This window comes from Dipodomys spectabilis, unplaced genomic scaffold, assembly GCF_019054845.1.
Source record: "Dipodomys spectabilis isolate Male_0828 unplaced genomic scaffold, ASM1905484v1 ptg000145l, whole genome shotgun sequence".
Classification (NCBI taxonomy): domain Eukaryota; kingdom Metazoa; phylum Chordata; class Mammalia; order Rodentia; family Heteromyidae; genus Dipodomys; species Dipodomys spectabilis.
Window position 1 is genome coordinate 11,072,903 of NW_024870822.1, and position 20,050 is coordinate 11,092,952.

A 20,050-nucleotide genomic window follows, 5' to 3' on the forward strand; every position below is an offset into this window, starting at 1 on the left:
GTTCCAAGTCATGAAAGTATATATTTTTCCATGAAAGCATTGTGAGATTACATTTTCTTTCCTAGGGAAGTGAGTTAAAAAGTAGGACCAGTAGCTTATGCCTGTAATTCTAGCTATGCGGAAGGCTGAGACCTGAGGAGTGTAGTTTGAAGCCAGCCACAAGTAGGAAAATCACCGAGACTCTCATCTCCAATTAACTACCCAAAAGCCAGAAGTAGAGCAATGATGCAAGTGGTAGAACACCAGCTTTGAGCAAAAAAGCTAAATGTCAGTACCTAAGCTCTGAATTCCAGCCTTAGTTCTGTCACACACATCAGAAAAAGGAAAAATAATACAGATTTAAACTTAAAAGTAACTCAGGGAGGCGACACACATTTTAATTAGCTACTTTGAAGTACTTCTCATACAAATTTGAAAAAAAAAAAAAAAACATTTGTTTTAATGTGACAGCAAAGCTATCATACTAAAATCCAAATCTGCCCAATTTCCTCTTTCTAATGGATTGCCTGATGTTAACATGTTATCTCATTTATAAGGACAGCTCATAAGTACTTTCTTCTTATCTTAGTTGATGTCTGTTAGAGACCCTCACATTTCCTTTGTAAATTCTTTCTGATTTATTGAGACTTCTATTTTGCTTAATTAAATGTATTACCAAGGTTGAAAAGTCTAGGGTTTCTTTAACGTCCACAACATTAATAAATGAGTTGCTATCATCTGAAGTTTTTCTACATCTGAATTCCCACAACATCTGATACTGAGGACTATCCTTTACCATGAAGAATATTCCTGACACAGACACAAGAAGACGACTGATTTTGTCTGATGATGGCTGATGAGGCTCAGGTTTTCCTGTGATAGGATTTATTATCTCCATCTTGTAATATTTGGCTTCAAACTGGGGACGAAGTGTTTCCTGGTACAGAAAATAAAGTTATCTAAATATCAAAGCCATATATTTAAAATATTCCCCTCATATTACTTCAAAACTCCAAAAAGTATTTTGCTATTAGGCTGTCTTCACAAAGAAGAAATCATAAAAAACAAAAACAATTATCTTTCTAATAAACTCTAAGCTATATTTAAATTAGCACAATTTTCTATTATTTTATTTAAGAAGACATCATAGAAGTGGTTTATATTCATCAACAATGAGTTTTATCATCTTCATGAAATAAGAAATCTTGCTATGACAGAACATCAAGAGAAATAACGAATAGTATATATGTTTCTGGTTTGGCTATTAGGCCCCTGGGTAATTCGTATACATTTTTCGTAACATCTTACCTCCTCTTCTTCCCATTCAATAAGATCCCAAGTGTAGGTCAGTATACTTCTTCTCCTTTTCCAAAACTCCAAGAAGACTGTGGCTATAAATATAATAATTATTTACTATTTAAATAATTACTGCTATCTAAGCCATGTCATATTACATCTTATCATTAGTCTGGTATGTTTTTATAATAGATGGAGGTAATTAATTGCTCTAAAATTGAGCATAAGATCCATGTTAAAGTGTGGCATCAAAATATTGTTATGAGAAAAAAATCAATATTAGTGAGCTAAATATTATTTTCTGTTTTGAGATATATATATATATATATGCCTACTCAAATTAAGTCACAAAGTCTCTTTCAGGAATGATATCAGAGACAAGATTCTACTTTCAGGACTACAAGAGAGGTCATTTGGGAGAAACAGGAAAACAACGAAGCTGTCTTGGTGGAAGGAAAAGAACATTGTCCTAGAAGGATGCATTTATGGCCTTCACATTGATTAGAAGGAGAACTCATGGAAAAAAAATTAAGATATAATCTAACTATTATCTGGCTTGTCTACATAAAAAGGTTTTGTTCTCTTCTAGTAAGTGGATGTCACCTTAGTCTGTTATGTGGACATAACTCTGGGGTCAAACATATATCCTAAAATCTTATGATGTTTCTCATGCATGCTTCTGTCTCCTGCCTGTTTTTCTTATTTTGGTCAAAGTATTATAAACCCAGGGATCTTCTTATCTGGTGGAGGAAGACAGTCACCTCTTGTAAGAGTTATATAATGAAGGAAGCATTACAATGCAAAAAGGGGAATGTAACTTTGTTTTATAAAACAATACTCAATGAGTTAATAATAGAGATAAGACCTTCCCCATGACATGAATTCATTTTTGGTGACATGAATGAAAATGAAAGACAAGAGAGAGGTTAATTCTGTGGTGTTGTTTGCTCTCTTGTTTTTCTCTATAGTTAAAAATCAAAACTAGAATTAGGACAAAAATATGTCAATGTCCCTAGTTAGCTCATCTTATCTTTAAATTTTACAAAATGCTTCTTACATATGTTCTAAGTTCGCTAAGACTTCCAAGGAGATGTGTAGGTATAATGGCCACTCAGATTTGGGAAACAATGGTGCTGACTGTCATAACACCTTATGAAATGTCAATAAAAGGAAGAGCCAGAATGAAACTCTTGTTACTCTGCACCAATTCAATCTGATCTACTATGAGTACCACAAACAAATAGGAACAGATTTTTCTGTGAAGTTCTTAAAGAGCAGAGATACTAACATAAGCAGGATAGGCAAACTCCCTTGACAGAAAGATAACTGAGGTTCTCCAAACATGGAATCTGCTTTTACAATAGTAACCACAGTCATTAATACCACTAGTCAGGCAAGAAAATCAGAATTTAAGAAGGAATTAGGAGGCTAAGGTGAAGATACAGAGAAAGGATATATTATAAAGGGAAAGACAAAGGAAAACTAGAGCACAGGTTTAAGCAAGCCATGATAACACAGTGATTACAAATTAAGAAAGTAATGTTTTAATAGGGAGCATGACACAAAATACTTGAGCTAACTATCATTAATGTCAACCAAAGCTTAAAGTCTAAATGTATGATCTACTTTCCTCTTATTTTATCAGTGCATAATTGAACAAGAGCATCTGTCAAAAAATGGAAATGAAATATAGGTAATCTTAGATGTAGCAAGCCCAAGATTGCAACTTGGAAATAATGAAGGTATATTGAACCATAGATCAGAAAGTAAGGATTTTCGTTAAATTTCAAGAATGAACATTTATGTTAAAAGTTTTTTTTATAGCTAGTGATATATTCATTTACTTCATGGCTCCAGTATTTAAATTCTCAGATGAATTCTACTCTCACATTTTACAATTCATTAGAAAGAAGGCATGCAAAGCCATAGTAATCAAAACAGCTTGGTACTGGCACAAGAACAGGCCTCAGGACCAATGGAATAGAATTGAAACCCAGAAATTAACCTACATACCTATAGCCATCCACTCTTTGATAAGGGAGCTAAAAAAATAGAATGGAAGAAAGACAGCCCCTTCAGTAAACGGCGCTGGCAAAATTGGTTAATCACTTGTAAAAAAAAACTAGTTAGATCCTAATATATCACCCAGTACCAGAATCAACTCCAAATGGATCAAAGACCTCAGAGTCAAAGCAGACACTCTGAAAATATTACAGGATGGAATAGGAGAAACCCTAGGTCTCCTTGGCACAGGCTGAAATTTTCTTAAAAGAGACCCAGAAACACAACTCAAAGAAAGGTTGGACAAATGGGATTGTATGAAACTGCAGAGCTTCTGCATAGCAAAGGACATAGCTAGCAAGATCAATAGAAAGCCCATGGATTGGGAGAAGATCTTCACTAGCCATACAACGGACAAGGGTCTCATATGTAAAATATACTTGGAACTCAAAAAATTAAATCCCCCAACAACAAATCCTCAAAGAAACAACTGCCCAATAAATAAGTGGGCTAAAGACTTGAAGAGAAACTTCTCTGAAGAGGAAAGAAGGATGGCCAATAGACAAATGAAGAAATGCTCAACTTCCCTAGCCATAAAAGAAATGCAAATCAAAACAACATTGAGATACCACCTCACCCCAGTTAGAATGGCTATAATCAAGAACTTTAATAACAACAGATGCTGGAGGGGATGTGGACAGAAGGGAACCTTACTGCATTGTTGGTGGGAGTGTAAACTTGTTCAACCACTTTGGAAAGTAGTATGGAGGTTACTCAAAAGGCTCCCCTATGACCTAGCAATCCCACTTTTGGGCATTTACCCAAAGGATCACAAACAAGACCATACTAAAGCTCCCAGCACAACTGTTTATTGCAGCATTATTTACCATAGCTAAGATATAGAAACAACCCAGATGCCCCTCAGTAGATGAATGGATCAAGAAAATGTGGTATATATACACAATAGAATTCTTTGCCTTAATCAGAAAGAATGGCATTGCCCCATATGTTAGGAAATGGAAAGACTTGGAAAATATAATATTAGGTGAAGTAAGCCAGGCCCAAAGAAACATAGGTCCCATGGTTTCCCTTATTTGCAATTACTAGTATGTGTCTGAGACAAGCAGAAATGGTCAGATAAGTTGATGTTAGGTGAAATGAACACCAAGATAAAGACTCAAATGTTCTTTTTCTTTTTTGTGATTGTTTCTAATATATTTATAAGATGATTTCTTTGTTGCTTTGTATGTCCCTCCCCCATGGTATAATCCCTGTTTTCACTGTATTTGATGTTGGTATAATTTGTGGAGGGGAAGGAAAAAAACACACTGTTTAGAGATGTACAAGACGTTATGTCAAAAAATGAACTTTTCAGCTTTGGCGGAGGGGAGGAAAGGATGGGAAGGGGAAACAAAGGAGGAGGCAACAATGCTTGATAAGAAATGCACTCATTACCTTACCCATGTAATTGTAACCCCTCTGTATGGTATTTTCACAATAAAAAAAAAGAAAGAAGGCATGCAAAGTAATTATCAGTGTGCTGAACCCAGAGCAAAGAAGAAAATGGCCATTTAGCAAGTCCTATGAATCATATATATAGATATATAACATACATATATAATGTATATATATATTATATAGTTGTACAAACAGGTTACAGTTCCATAGGTCAGGTTAAGTACAATGCCTCTTGGCCAATGTTACCCCTTCCTTTGTTTGCCCCCATTTTTCCCTTCCCATCTTTATCCTCAAGTTACTGTGATAATTTATTTCATTCAAAATTAACAGTAAAATGGCTAACCTTGAAATTAAAACAGTGGTTGCTTCTGGGGTGGGATTATGCCATATGGCACAGGATGCTTTTAAAGTGAGGAGAATGTTCTATATTCTAACACAAGTACTGGTTATACAAGTTCATATTTTTTCAAAGGTGATTAGATTGGGGCTGGGAATGTAGCTTAATGGTAGAGTGATTGCCTAGTATGCATGAAGACCTGGGTTTAATCAAACCCTCAGTACCACATAAACAGGAAAAGCTGGAAGTGACACTGTGGCTCAAATGGTAGAGTGCTAACCTTGAGGAAAAGAAGCTCAGGGAAATCACGGAGGCCCTGAGTTCAAGTCTCAGGACTGGTGAAACAAAGAAAGAAAAAAGGAAAGAAAGAAAGAAAGAAGGAAAGAAAGAAAGAAAGAAAGAAAGAAAGAAAGAAAGAAAGAAAGAAAGAAAGAAAGAAAGAAAGAAAGAAAGAAAGAAAGAGAGAAAGAGAGAGAGGGAGAGAGGCAGAGAGGGAAAAAGAGAGAGGGAGAGAGGCAGAGAGGGAAAAAGAGAGAGAAAGAGAGAGAAAGAAAGAGAGGGAGGGGGGAGAGAGAGGGAGGGAGGGAGAGAAAGAGGGAGGGAGGAAGAGAGAGGAAGGAAGGAAGGAAGGAAGGAAGGAAGGAAGGAAGGAAGGAAGGAAGAAGGAAGGAAGGAAGAAGGAAGGAAGGAAAGGAGGGAGGGAGGGAGGGAGGGAGGGAGGGAGGGAAGAAATAAAATGATTAGATTGTGTTCTTTTAGAAAGCTTGCCTGTTTTCTTTCACAAGTGTGTGTGTGTGTGTGTGTGTGTGTGTGTGTGTGTGTGTGTGTGTGTGTGTGTGTGTGCGCATGTTTTTTGCTGTGCTGAAGACTGAGCCCAGAAACAATTCACTTGGCTTCACTTGGTCACTGCAAGCCCCCCAATTAAGCAATGAATTTTTTAAAATATCATATTGTTAAAGACACCATTTGGATTAATCTTTGTAACAGTATAGTGGTCTTCCCCTGGCTTCTGTTTTTCTTTTACTTCTTTCTCAGTAATTTATACTTGTGTGCTTAACACGAGAAGGCTCTGATTCAGCAGAAAAGGGAGCAGCAAGCTTTCTGACATTCTACTGTCAGTTTTAAGGCGATTATACAACCAAAGGGTAGGGTGAGCAATAAAAGACCCACATTGTTTCTTGGCTGAACTGTTTTAAAGATCTCCAAATGGAGAAAGGACGTTTACTCATTCTGACATCTGAGCAAAATGGATAGAAGTAGGAACACCCAAATTCGGTGACCTCTCATGTTCCCTTTGATAGGTAAATAGGCAGAGAATGCAGTGGACTGGGACCCACCCTCAACTAGAAAATGATCGAGTTTATCTAAATACATTAACATTCTAACAATATCCACTGAAATAAAGCTCTTCATTGTCCATAATCCAGTTCAAGATTTGACCCACTAGTTCACATATTGCTCACCCTACCCTCCAGAGTAAAAATCATTTCCAGATGTTAGAAATGGGCATTAGAGGACAAAATGTCAATATTTTAATACAATCACATTTTTCTCTTAGGGGTATATGAATTTAATATCTCTCTCCCCTTCCCTTCCCTTCCCTTCTCTCCCCCCCCTCTCTCTCACACACACACACACACACATGCACACACACACACACACACACACACACACGCACACACACACACACCATCTTCAGACTGGTTTTTGTTATGCAGCTTAGACTGACTTGAAACTAGTTATCTTTCTCCCTCAATCTTGCCAGAATTTAATGCCATTCTTGACAGTAGGAAGTTTTAGGAGGGTGAGAACAAGGTCAAGCTGGAAATTAGTTCCCCACTGAGTTTTCAGAGGAAACAGTAATCTAAGAAAATCTCCATACACCAAGGACTTCAATAAATGTACCTGATATTAATCATTTGATTTAAATCAGTGGATCCATTTTGAGCTTTCCCTTTGTTTTAGGGATTTTAGACTCCAGGGGCCTAGTTCCCAGAATGAAAAAAATGCATCTGGTCTCCCTCCCCTTCACAACCTAACCCACCCTTGATTGTTGAGTTAAAGACTGACCAATAAAATAGATAAGTTATAATCTGGCAAAAACTGGTGACACCATGTCCTTATGGTAAACCCCGCCTTTTGCTCCTGCTTATGGTAAACTCTGGCCTTTTGCCCATCAAAAGGTAGACCCTGCCTTACCCACTAAATTTGTGTGCCATTTTAAACCAAGGTGATAGGCTGGTTTAAACAGCCATTCCAAACAAACTGAAACCTCATTGGCACCTGTGTGTGGTCTGGTATGACTGTACAATCCTTTGTGTTACAATCCCATTGGTCACCTGTCGTGAATGAGGGCGACCTCATGGATATTGTCTTTAAAAACCAAAGTATGTGGGCAGCTCAGGGTCACAATATCAGCTCCTGAGCCTGTGCTATGGCCCTGACCGGTCAGTGTAGGAACCTTCTCAATAAAGTTGCTTCTTTGTTAACAACTTTGTTGTGGTGAGCTTTGTCACTTTGGACGACTAGGTGGGCTTGCCTGCTTGAGTAGGGGTCTTTCTACTACATATATATATATATATATATATATATATATATATATAGAGAGAGAGAGAGAGAGAGAGAGAGAGAGAGACATATTCTGGCTGTGATGTAAGGACCCAGTTAACTCTGGGACTTTAGTTTTGTGACTTTGTCTATGAAGCAATAACACTGATGATAATAGCTCAGATAGCTTTTGAACTGAGAGGGTAGGGAAGGTACAATAATTGGAAACCTGAATCAAGGATATTTATTACACTTTGAGGGGCAATTTCAAACACAAAGGAAATTAAATATGTCTGAATGTAGAAAAGAAGGGGCTGGGAAGGTGGCTCAGTGGTAGAGCGCTTGCCTTGCATGCCTGCAGCCCTGGGTTTGATTCCTCAGCATCACATAAGCAAAAAGAAAAAAGCCGGAAGTGGCGCTGTGGCTCAAGTGGTAGAGCACTAGCCTTGAGCTGAAGAGCTGAGGGACAGCACCCAGGCCCAGAGTTCAGGCCCCACAACTGGACCCCTCCAAAAAAAAACAAAAAGAAAACAAGAAGAAATCGCCAAGCATTTTCATCAGAAGAGATGAAGCCTTACACCTCCTTGAAAGAAAGTCCAGCTGTTTATTCAGGACAACAGCCTGGAGATTGCCAATTTGGACAGCACCCAAGTCCCTCAAGACTTTCCTCCATTCCTCAACATTTTCTTTTTCTTTTTAAGTTCTCATGCATAATGACCTCTCCCCATGCACTATTGCAACACCACAATGCAAGAGGCAGAAATAGAAACCTTGTTAAACAGGTTTTACATTGAGCAGAGGGCCCATTGAATAGGAAGCATTTTTCATTCCCAATGCCTACTGGAGAATAGTTACGACTAATTTTGTTTTTCTTTTGGTTAACATCCCATAGCTATGAAATGAATGGAGTTCCCTACATGAACACAAAGGTAACTAGTCAATATGAAAAATATATAAACATAGGTCAAGAGGGAGATTTTGAAAAAAAAAGTCTTTTCAACTCTACTTGCCTTCTGAACCTGGTAAGTCTAGACAAGCCAGTCTTGCTACATTTTATCTTGGTCTGACATCTCTCTCAACTTTCAGTTTTCCTCTCCTCCCTTTCCTTCTTTGACATTAAATAAGAAAGAACAAGTAAGAAAAATCATCACTTGAACCTTAAGTACTGGAAATCTATACCAGTTTCAGAAATTAAGCTTTCTTTTTTTCCTCTTGAGAAAATTCATGTAGAAGCAAGAAGCTACAAGAAGAAATATCACCATGGAAACATTACCATGACATGGCAAAATATGCTGAGAACTCTGGCTGGCTATGGAGGCATGGACTAGCATTCAAGAACCTGAACAAAATGCAAATTTGGTCTAATAAATTCAAATCCAACCTGGGAAACATAGAAAACCCACACCTCCCCTTCTCCCAAGAGAAGAACTCTCACTGCAATCTTGAATGGATTCATCCCTTCATGTAGAGGATGAAAGCTAACTCTTCATGACCCCGAATATGGTATATTAAATTTAAATAGACCATGACATTAGCATTTGTTCAAATTTAAATAGTCCAAAATTGATAAAATACCAAACATGTTCACCCAAATATAATCGTGTCAACCTTTTGGTATGCCTTTCTCATAAAATACAATGTATTCTTTTTAAGCACAAAGTTATTTTCCTTAGGATCTTTTCTAATTTTATCCTTCATTGATACACTTTTATTTTTCTTCTTGTGGCTGACCCCGGGCTCAAATTAAGGGCCTAGACACTATACCTTAGCTTTTGTGCTCAAGGCTGGCACTCTTAACACTTGAGCCACACCTCCACTTCTGGCTTCTTCCTTCCTTCCTTTCTTTCTTTCTTTCTTTCTTTCTCTCTCTCTCTCTCTCTCTCTCTCTCTCTCTTTAGTGGTTAATTGGCAATAAGAGTCTCACTCAGAGATCTTCCTGGCCCTGAACTGTGATCCTTAGATCTTTAAGCCTCCTGAATAACTAGGATTTAAAGGTATGAGATATTAGTGCCCAGCTTCGATCCAATTTTATTAATTTTGTTGAACATTTTCTGATTAGACCAAAATGGATAACATAGATGAATACCAACCACTATAAAATGACTATCTTTGATAATAAAGCAGCAATACAATTTACCTTCTTGGTCATTTTATAATGATCTTCAGGAAACCCGTGGGGGATAGTGTGCTGGTAAAAGCACATGGATTAGAGTAGTAATGTTCTGGATCTAAAAAGTACTTGTATTCTTTTCACTCATGTAGCCTTGAATAAACCAATAAGCAACGTGAACTTCTGTTTTTATAACTTAAAATGAAAATAACAGTACTTTTTGTAAGGATGTGAGACAAACTAGTAGTCTAGTCATGCTTGATCTACTTAAAGGGGAAGTATATTTTAAATAACCAACTTTTCATCATTTGTAGGTTAGAAACAGAAACTTTCCAGACAAAGTCCTCAGTTTCTACTACATATTAGGTAAGTTTTTTTTCTGATTCTTGATCTAATGTGTCTCCCATCATCTTTTTAATTTTTCAGGTAACAATAGTTTTGTTCATATTTACCATGCAGAACATATATTCAAAGTCTTTCACTTTCCAATATCAGGTGATAGACTTTGAGTGTTTCTTAATGGCTCATCAGTAAATAGTGAGTCAAGATATATTTACTTGAGCATGTGATCCACAGGTATTCCATTCAATTATGGTAACTATCCTTATGTTGGAATGGATTCTGAGCAAACTCCTTGTAGTTCATATACTATTTTCCGGACCCAGATCAGTGTTTGTGTATTGATTTGCCCAAGTTTCATGGTGCTCAACACTGATAATGTAAGAGAAATAAGATGGAAAATATAAAGACTGGCAAATTTGGGGAAATTTAAAAAACCTCTACATGAGCTGGGAAGGTGGCTCAGTGGTAGAGCGCTTACCTCGGATGCATGAGCCCTGAGTTCGATTCCTCAGCACCACATAAGCAGAAAAAGCCGGAAGTGGCGCTGAGGCTCAAGTGGTAGAGTACTAGCCTTCAGCTGAAGAGCTGAGGGACAGTGCCCAGGCCCAGAGTTCAGGCCCCACGACTGACAAAATCAATCAATCAGTCAATCAATCAATATATCAACCAATCACAGAAAAGCCAGAAGTGGCCCAGTGGCTCAAGTGGTAGAGTGCAAAGGAGCACAGGGAATGGGACAGCACAAAGGCCCACAGTTCAGGCCTTAGGACCAGCAACAATGACAACAAAAGAATTAAATGTCCAAGTTTAAAAACAAAACAAAACAAAACTTCTACTCATCAGTCAAAGACAACTACAGGTTGTTTTTTTTTTTTGCCGATGCACAATAATTTAAAAAATGAATGTCATAAACATGCACTGTGGGGGCTGGGAAGGTGGCACAGTGGTAGACTACTTGCCTTGCATGCATGAGGCCCTGGATTTGATTCCTCAGCACCACATAAGCAGAAAAAGCCAGAAGTGGCGCTGTGGCTTAAGTGGTAGAGCGTTAGCCTTGAGCTGAGGGCCAGTGCCCAAGCCCAGAGTTCAGGCCCACAACCAAAAACAAAAAAACCAAAAAGACAAAAAATAGCACTCTGAAGTTATAAAACTGAAATAAAATGTTCACAAGCTATCCACAATAAAAAATAATTTTGAAAAAGCTTAGTAAAGCTAACTTCTCATGTCATTTAATGTAGTATTAGCAATCCTGCGTTAAAACTGAATTCTCTGGAGAGAGAATGAAAACTGAGTTTTAGGAGAACTAAAGCTGAATTACTTGTTTTATTTGAGACCACGGGCTTGCCTCTTGCCACCAGAGCGTGCTTGAATTGTTTATGTTTACTCTCATTCAAGTATCTTTCTAGAAGTTATATTCTGGAGGAAATCAAAATAAAAATGCAGGAAACACAGAATCCAAAGCATGTACTACAGAAATACGTTAGACAGTTAGGTGAAAAAATTCTTTCTTTCTTTCTTTCTTTTTCTTTCTTTTTTTCTTTCTTTCTTTCTTTCTTTCTTTCTTTCTTTCTTTCTTTCTTTCTTTCTTTCTTTCTTTCTTTCTTTCTTTCTTTCTTTCTCTTTCTTTTTTTCTTTTTTTTCTTTTTCTTTTTGTGTGTGTGTCAGTCCTGGGGCTTGACTTCAGGACCTGGGGCTCTGCTTAAGCTTTTGTGATCAGGGCTAGCACTCTACCTCTTGAGCCATAGCTCCATCACTGGCTATTTTGGATGGTTAATTGGAGATAGGAGTCTCATGGACTTTCCTGCCTGTGCTAGTTTTGAATTATGAGACTAAGATCTCAGCTTCTTGAATAGCTAGGATTACAGTAGTGAGTTATGTACCTGATTGTTTCTTTTCTATATTTTTGTGTGTACATGTGATTTTGTAGCTCTAAAAAATTAAAGTGTTCCTCTGTTTGTATTGTGTGACTGTGCTGTGCAGGTCAGTCTTGAAACTGAATACAGGTGACCCCCTTATATCAGTATCCCAGATGCTGGTAAGATAGACTCAGGCCACCTTTCTTGGCTGTTATTCTTACTACTGTTGCATCTAACTTTCATTTATATTTTTGTATTCTTTTTCTGCTAGAAAAATTGTTCTTTTTTATTGTTTTTTTTTCAGACAGGTTGAATCAGAAGTTCACAAGGTCAAGGCCAGCCTTTGGTATGTAAGGGGACCTTGTTTCACAAAAAAAAGAAAGAAAAAGACAAAAAAGAAAAGAAAGAAGAAAAAAGAAAGGAGGAAGGAAGGAAGAATAGATGGAAGGATGAAAGGAAGGATGGGAAAAAGAAAGAAAGAAAGGAAAGACAATAAGTTTGTCACATTGTTACATGTTCTTTATGTCACCTTATTAATTCTTCACAACAAAAAGTTCCATGTACAAGGAATAGCTTAATTGTTGATTTACTGGTAACGGTGACAAGGCTCTGAAAATACAGTGAGCCTGCTCAAATAAACTTGGCTGTGTATCCCAGGTCATTGTTTCTAAAGACAGTGTTACTAGGTTACTATTTTTCAAAGGAAGGGATTCACAATAAGTCTAATTGTTAGTCTTAATGACTCTCTTCTGACTCAGCACGGAAATATTCTTTTTCTGCAGCAAAGAACTTCTAGGAATTGTGAATGTAAGTAAATACAATATCTTTTCACTATTTCCTACAAAGTATTTGAAGTTCTTACAGTTCCTTTAATGGGCAAGGAGTCCTCTTGACATTGTTATTTCTTTGCTGTGGACTTCATTTCAAAAATACTCCTTAGGTTATAGCTAAGTTTCCTTTCTCCTTCTGCCCTTGCTTTTGAGACAAGGAACAAATCAGATGGGTTTTTTTGTGTGTTTGTTTTTGTTTTTTGTTTGGTCGTGGGGACTGAATTCTGGGCCTGGGTGCTGTCCTTGAGCTTTTCAGCTCAAGGCAAGTAAGTGCTCTACCACTTGAGCCACAGTGCCACTTTTGGTTTTCTGGTGGTTAACTGGAAATAAGAGTCTCATGATCCTCGACCATCAGATCTCAGCCTCCTGAGTAGCTAAGATTACAGACGTGAGCCACCAGCACTCAGCTAAGATTGTTTTTTGTAATTTTTACTTCCATAAATAAATTTACTTACATTTATTATATTTATTATACATTTATTTACTTCTGTAGATAAACTTCAGTACATGTATGGAGTAGTTTCACTGTGATAGTTACATACATGTATTTCACATGTTGTCATCAAATTCACACCCTCTACAATTCACTCTTAGTTTCCTTCCCTTCACTGCTTTCATTTTCTTAGAGCACATTCATGTAATCTCCACCTCTCACTCAGTCTGTGTCATTCCCGTATGTCAGTAATAAGGACTGTGGGCAAATAAACAGTTTGCTATTGTTGCTGAAGTTATTATTTATTTAACTGTTACAACTTATTAGAAAAAATAGCAAGTTATGTCATGATTTCTTAATTTTCTACCTTAGTTTTTCAAAGAAACCATTCATACAGGTCCTAATGGTAGTAGAATCAGTTATAATATTATCAATCTGTGGGACTTATGCCTTGTTGTGACTTCACTTAATAAACTGAGCCAAAGTAATAACAGGCAAGAGGGAGCCAAAAAGTATAGTTTCTATGGTGATAGAATACTAACACCCAGGAGGAAAACCTGCATGAAAGTATACTTCAAGAACACTCAATCAGCCTTTGTGACTGCACACAATACAATAGTATGTGTTTGCTAAAGTCATCAATATCATTTTCTGGCATATTTCCATTGCAAGTTAAAGAGGGTTTAAAGGGCAGCAATAAATCAGCAGGTGTATAGAGAAGGCCTAGAGTTTTCCATTTCAGTAATAGGCTCCCATCCCCATATCTCAGACAAACACATTTTCCTCCTCTCATCCTCTCATGATTGGGCTCATTAGGACAAACATTGTAGCTTTTAATCTTGTTCTTATCTATTATTTCAGGAAGGTCAACATTTCTAGGTCATCTCTCAATCCTTAAAAATCTGATCTCACAATTACAGGCCAGTAAAGATGAGGATTAGATTTGTGATAATTACCTACTCCTCTCTAACTCTTAAGACATGTACTCTATTCTCTATTTCTTCTCTTTGTTATCTCTATGTGTGTTTCTGTCTCTTGGCCACTGTGTCTTACCAGCTCTCTCAAGCAGTGCTAGGGTTTGAATTCAGGGTCTTGACCTTGCTAGGCTAAACTTCTGACACTTGAGCTACTTCTCCCAACTTTTTTGCTTTAGCTTATTTTATTTATTTATTTATTTATTTATTTGATCTTTTCATACATTTACTGTCCTTTTCTTTTTTCTTTTTCTTTACTCTCTTCTTTGTCCAGCCTAATGGCCAACACTTATACCTATTCATGTGCACACACCCTCAACTTTCCAGTCCTTCACTCATAGACTAGTTTGGAAACAGCATAGTTAAATCCATCATTCTGTTTTCTGTCTGGCTATACTCATGCATATTAACAGAGCTGAAGAAAAACACAGATCTGAATGTCTACTCTCATTTTAAATGAACAATTATTAACTTTTGTGGACACTATCCGCTGCCATTTTATCTGACTTTCTTTTCATTTTTTAAATAAGTTTTTAATTGTGAAAATACTGTACAGAGGGGTTACAATCACATGAGCAAGGTAATGAGTACATTTCTTATCAAGCATTGTTGCCTCCTTTGTTTTTCCTCTACCATCCCTTCCCTCCCACCTCCATAACTCATTCCTGCCCCCCCCACCCCACACCCTCACCCTCCACCCCCCCCCACCCCCCACCCCCTGCCTAAATTGTAAAATTCATTTTTCGGCCTAGCTAGTCTTGTACATTTCATTGTTGCAATGGGTCAACCTGTATTCCTATTTAAACAATTTGTTTTGTTTTAATATCCAGCCAGTGCTGTCCCTTCTTTGTGAGCTGTTCATCAAAGTATTTATATATAGCATATATTCAAAGCTTAAAAAAATTAAACACCAAAAATAAAAAATCCAGTTAATAACTGGGTTAATGAATTGACTCTTAAAAGAAGTACAAATGGCTAATATGTACTTGAAGAAGTATTCAACCAACATCCTTAGTCATGAAGGAAATGCAAACTAAAATGACACAGATATGCCATATTTCTTGAGTCAGAATGACAGTTGACAGGGAAATAAACAAATACTGGTGAGGGTGGAGGGGATGGAGTAGGGGAAGGAAGCCCTATAGAGTGATGGCAAACATGCACATTAAATATGGTCACTATGTAAGTCAGCACAGAGATTTCCTAAGAAAGTAAAAATAGAACTGCCCCATTATCCTGTTCTACCACTCTTGGTAACATACTCAAAGGAATGCAAATCAACATATAATACAGACACCTGTACAATCATGTTTTGCTTTTAATAGCACTATTCATAATAGCCAGGTTATGAGTTCGGCTTAAGTGTCCAACTACCCATGAAGGAATAAAGAAGAGGTGAGCACAATGTTGTAGTATTCATCCATAAAGAAGAACTGATGCCATTTGCAAGGAAGTGAATGAACTGGAGATTATCCTGTTGATGGAGTTAAGGCAGTAAGACAAATAATGTGTATGCAGAATCTAGACTAAAAAAAAATAATCAAACAAACAAAACTTCCAAACAGACATGAATATATAAAAGGAGAACTATTTGGTTTGTGAGAAGAATTGACAAGAAGGGGGAGAGAAGAAGCGGGGATGATTGGGAAGGTAAACATGATGCAAGTACATTGTATGACAGTCTGTAAATATCAGAATAAAACCCATTATCTCGGGAAGCTGAGCTAGCAAGGATGGCAGGTTAAAGCAAACCCAGGCAAAAAGTTCTTGACACTCCTTCTCAATGGGAGAAGTTGGGCATGGTGGTGCTTGAGTGGCAGCTTATGTACTGCAGGAAGAATAAGTAGGGGGATTGTAGTCCAAGCATGAGCCTGGACAAAACATAGTTTAAACATAAGTAGTTTAAACAAGTAACCAGTACAAAAAAAAAAAAAGAGCCCTGATGGTGTGGCAAAGCTTTGAGTTCAAATCTCAGTACTGTCAATATCTAAGTTAATAAATATTTAAGTAATTTGATCAAAGCATATTACTTGCACAGATACATTTATGGAAAAATCACAACAGAATACCTAATAGAATTAAATGCCAAATTTTCATAGAGCTCTACCCTTTGAAAATAATATTAGTGATTTATCAGCTTTGTAACTTTCCTGTGCTTGTCATTTATGCAAAAAATGTGTATAGTTGCAGATATGTATGTGCTATGTAATAACATACTTAACAAAAGGCCTGTCTTTCTATTTCCATTGTAAAAAACAGAGCATTTAATAATCATACATCATATATAAGTGAACAGGACCATGCTATAATTTCACTGAACAGGAAGAAAAATGAGATTGCATGTTAAACAACTATTAACATCTATAGGAATTAGCCTTCTAAAAGGATAATGAAAAAAATAAATGCTATCATCACAAAATACATTTCCCAGTCATTAAATTTTAATTTCCTTATACAGAATATTATTAATGTCAAATATTATAAGTATTATGAACTTTATCTTATTATTGATGAAATATTTCTTTGTTTTATAAAGTGCTCATACCTTGCAGGAAGACAAAAACATGAATTCAGTGGACAGCCTGCTTCAAACTCTTAACCAACTACCAATAAATCTGATCAATGCAAACCAATTCCTTCTGCTGTTGATGCTGTAAGATTTACCCAGAGGGGAACTATATTGGATATAGAATATTGTTTGGATTTTATTTCATTTGTGATCTCAAGCTACAAGATAAATTTTCAGATCCACCAGGGATAGTAATTTATTCATGTTTTTGAAATTCCACTTGTCCAACATTGCTGGCCTTAAAAGAAACGCCTATCAAAACACCATTGTGATTCCACCTCACCCCAGTTAGAATGGCTATTATCAAGAAAACAAATAATAACAGTTGCTGGCGGAAATGTCACCAAAAGGAATGCTACTACACTGCTGGTGAGAATGTAAACTTGTTCAACCACTCTGGAAAGCAGATGGAGGTTCCGCAAAAGGCTAAACATAGAACTCCCCTATGACCCAGCAATCCCACTCCTGGGCCTTTATCCAGTTGATCTCAAGGCAGGCCACACTAATGCTACCAGCACACCTATGTTCACTGTAGCATTATTTACCATAACTAAGATATGGAACCAACTCAAATGCCCCTCACTAAATGAATGGATCAAGAAAATACGGTGTATATACACATGGAAATTTATGCCTCTATCATAAAGAATGACAACGTCCCTTTTGTAAGGAAATGGAAAGACTTGGAAAAAATCATGTTAAGCGAAGTAAGCCAGACTCAAAGAAACATAGGCTCTACGGTTTCCCTCATTTGTAATAATTAGTATATGCCTAGGATAGTCCTGACAGGGAATCATAACAGCTCAAGTACATATGACCATACAAAATGATGCTAATTGAAATGAACTCCAAGACATGGAAACAACGGGCCTTTTTTCAATTGTCAACCTTGTTGTCACCAATATACTCTATCTAGTTCTTTCTTCTTATTTTATTTCATTTTTCTTTTTCCATTGGGTTATTCCTGGCAATCTCTGTCTTTGATTCTGGTACTCTCTATCTTGTATATACATTTATCTGATTTGGGGAAGGGAAGAGAAATAACAAAATGCTGAAAGAAATACAAAGGATGATCCATTGCAAAAATGATACTCACAAGATACTATGTCAAAAATGAACTTTGCAACTTGGGGGCGGGGGAGAGGAGGGAAGGGATATTGTGAGAACAACAATGGAGTGGGCAATATGTTCAACAAGAAATGTACCTTACTCATGTAACTGTAACCCCTCTGTACGGCATATTAACAGAAAAATAAATATTAAAAAAATTCCTTGTGATTAATTCCATCATTTCATACATAGAAGAAGCATTTCTGTCTCCCATTGTGAATTTTTTTAAGTCTTAATTTATGTGTATGAAGCAATTCCAAGTACCAGATGAAGGGCACTACGGTAGGCAGGTAGGCAAGTACAAAGGTTACATAAGCACTGAAAAGTGTTGTCTTAGCTGACTTGGCTGATCAAATGTCTCCGGGAGCCTTTTTGTTTGTTTGTTTTTTAAAGTTTCTCTGGAGAGATAAGCTCTAAAATATTGCTGGTCTTATGTAGAGCATAGTATATAGTTGGAGCTCTATCTCAGTAATGCTTCTATGTTTGGCAAAAGTTTCCTTTTTTAGCTTCAGCTCAGGCGACTTAACAAGGGTTTCTGATAAATAAGCTTAGTAGCAATCAAAGCATTACATTTATGGACTGATTTCATCTTGAAATCGGTTTCCAGAAGTGCTCACAATTGGGGAGAATAAATAGGGCATTTTACAAGGCTAATTCTAATAATTTGATTGTGGTTGTTGGATTGCAATAATGGAAACAATTTTGAGACCTGAATGAAATGCTTCAGAAAAAAAAAAATCTTGAAAGCTTAACTCTGGCACTTAACGTAGTGAAAACAGAGTTGCAGCAAAAGTTCATGGCATTTTTTCTGCTTGGTATAAGCAATGGTTATTATTGTCAAATCTGAAAAGAGTAATTATTTTCCTATGTAGGAAAATGCCTAGGGAGATTGTACACTCAATACTACCAGTTCACATTTTTCATTAGAGATAGAGACAGTAAACTCACTCAAACTCACACACACACACAAACATACATACACACACACACACACACACACACACACACACACACATACACACAGGATTGTTTTCCTAGCAATTAATTAATCTGCAAATAACCAATTGAATTCTATTAAGCCATTGCTCAACTACCATTTGTTTAATTAAATTTAACTTGCTTTTCCTCATACCAGTGCAGGTACAGCATAAATATCCTTTGAGTGAATATTTTTAAAGGCACTGGTTTAATTTCTAATGAAACCCTAAAGCAGCTTTTGGGCCTCTGAACATTTTAAACTATAGAATTACCTTCCCCACCTCATTTTACCCCTTAGGGATCCAATTAAATAGGCAGATTTTTTGCATCCAAGAGGAAATTCATTAGCTCCTGCATTTTAGCTGAAGTTTCATTTTCTCTCCCAGCAGCTGGAATTGTATCTCCTGGTACAAGAGAAACCAAGAATAAACCTCAAGTCTACTAAACTGAGAGGAAACTGACGCCAGTCCCCAAATATCAATGTGTAGAATGTCACTCTTCTACCTTTCATAAGATGTGAAAGGAAATGAAGGAAGCATGCCAGATTGTTATTCAACACCAGTATTTAAACAAGCATTAATTAACCAAGAACTTCTAAAACTCTCCAGCTTCTGAAGAGAGAGTAAAAGCACAGGGAACATAGAATAAAAACTACTTAAGGGAGAAGGCTCCTAGGATTATTCTGGAAGACAGGGCCATTGTCAGATAGCCCTCAGCGAGTTCTCAAACTCCTGAAAGTCAGAAAGAAATCCCAACTCTTGTCAGGGTGATGGCTTCTAGAGTAACCCTCCCTAGATTTCTCAAGGATCCTAATACCCATTCCTTCACTTTGTGCTCAGCGTGACTTTATACAGAACCCATGTCAGTGCACTGCAGGCAAGTCCTACACTAAGGACTAGCCTGTATTTATTTTATTTTATTTTTCCATTTCAGTTTTCTACATACAAGAAAGAGCAACCCCTTTGTATGGTATTTTTACAATAAAAAAATTTAAAAAATTAAAAAACTGAAAAAAAGAAATGTACTCATTACCTTGCTCATGTAATTGTATCCCTCTGTACAGTATTTTCACTATGTATATATATATATATATATAGAGAGAGAGAGAGAGAGAGAAAGAGAGAGAGAGAGAGAGAGAGAGAGAGAGAGAGAGAGAGCGCAAGCAACCTTCTATGGGAGAGGGAGATTTGCTAATGACTTAGAACAACACTGGGCCAGCCTAGAGAAAAA

The 20,050-nt window shown here is 36.9% G+C and overlaps 1 protein-coding gene across 1 annotated transcript in view; it reads right to left on the reverse strand.

Moving 5' to 3' along the window:
• Positions 1 to 20,050, reverse strand: part of Ano3 (anoctamin 3) — a 304,851-nt gene that overhangs the window by 32,832 nt on the left and 251,969 nt on the right. The window contains exons 16-17 of the mRNA XM_042691327.1: positions 1,288 to 1,370; positions 776 to 916 (exon numbers count right to left, since the gene is read on the reverse strand). Coding sequence (XP_042547261.1) covers positions 776 to 916; positions 1,288 to 1,370 — 224 coding nt within the window. The remainder of the gene's footprint in view (positions 1 to 775; positions 917 to 1,287; positions 1,371 to 20,050) is intronic.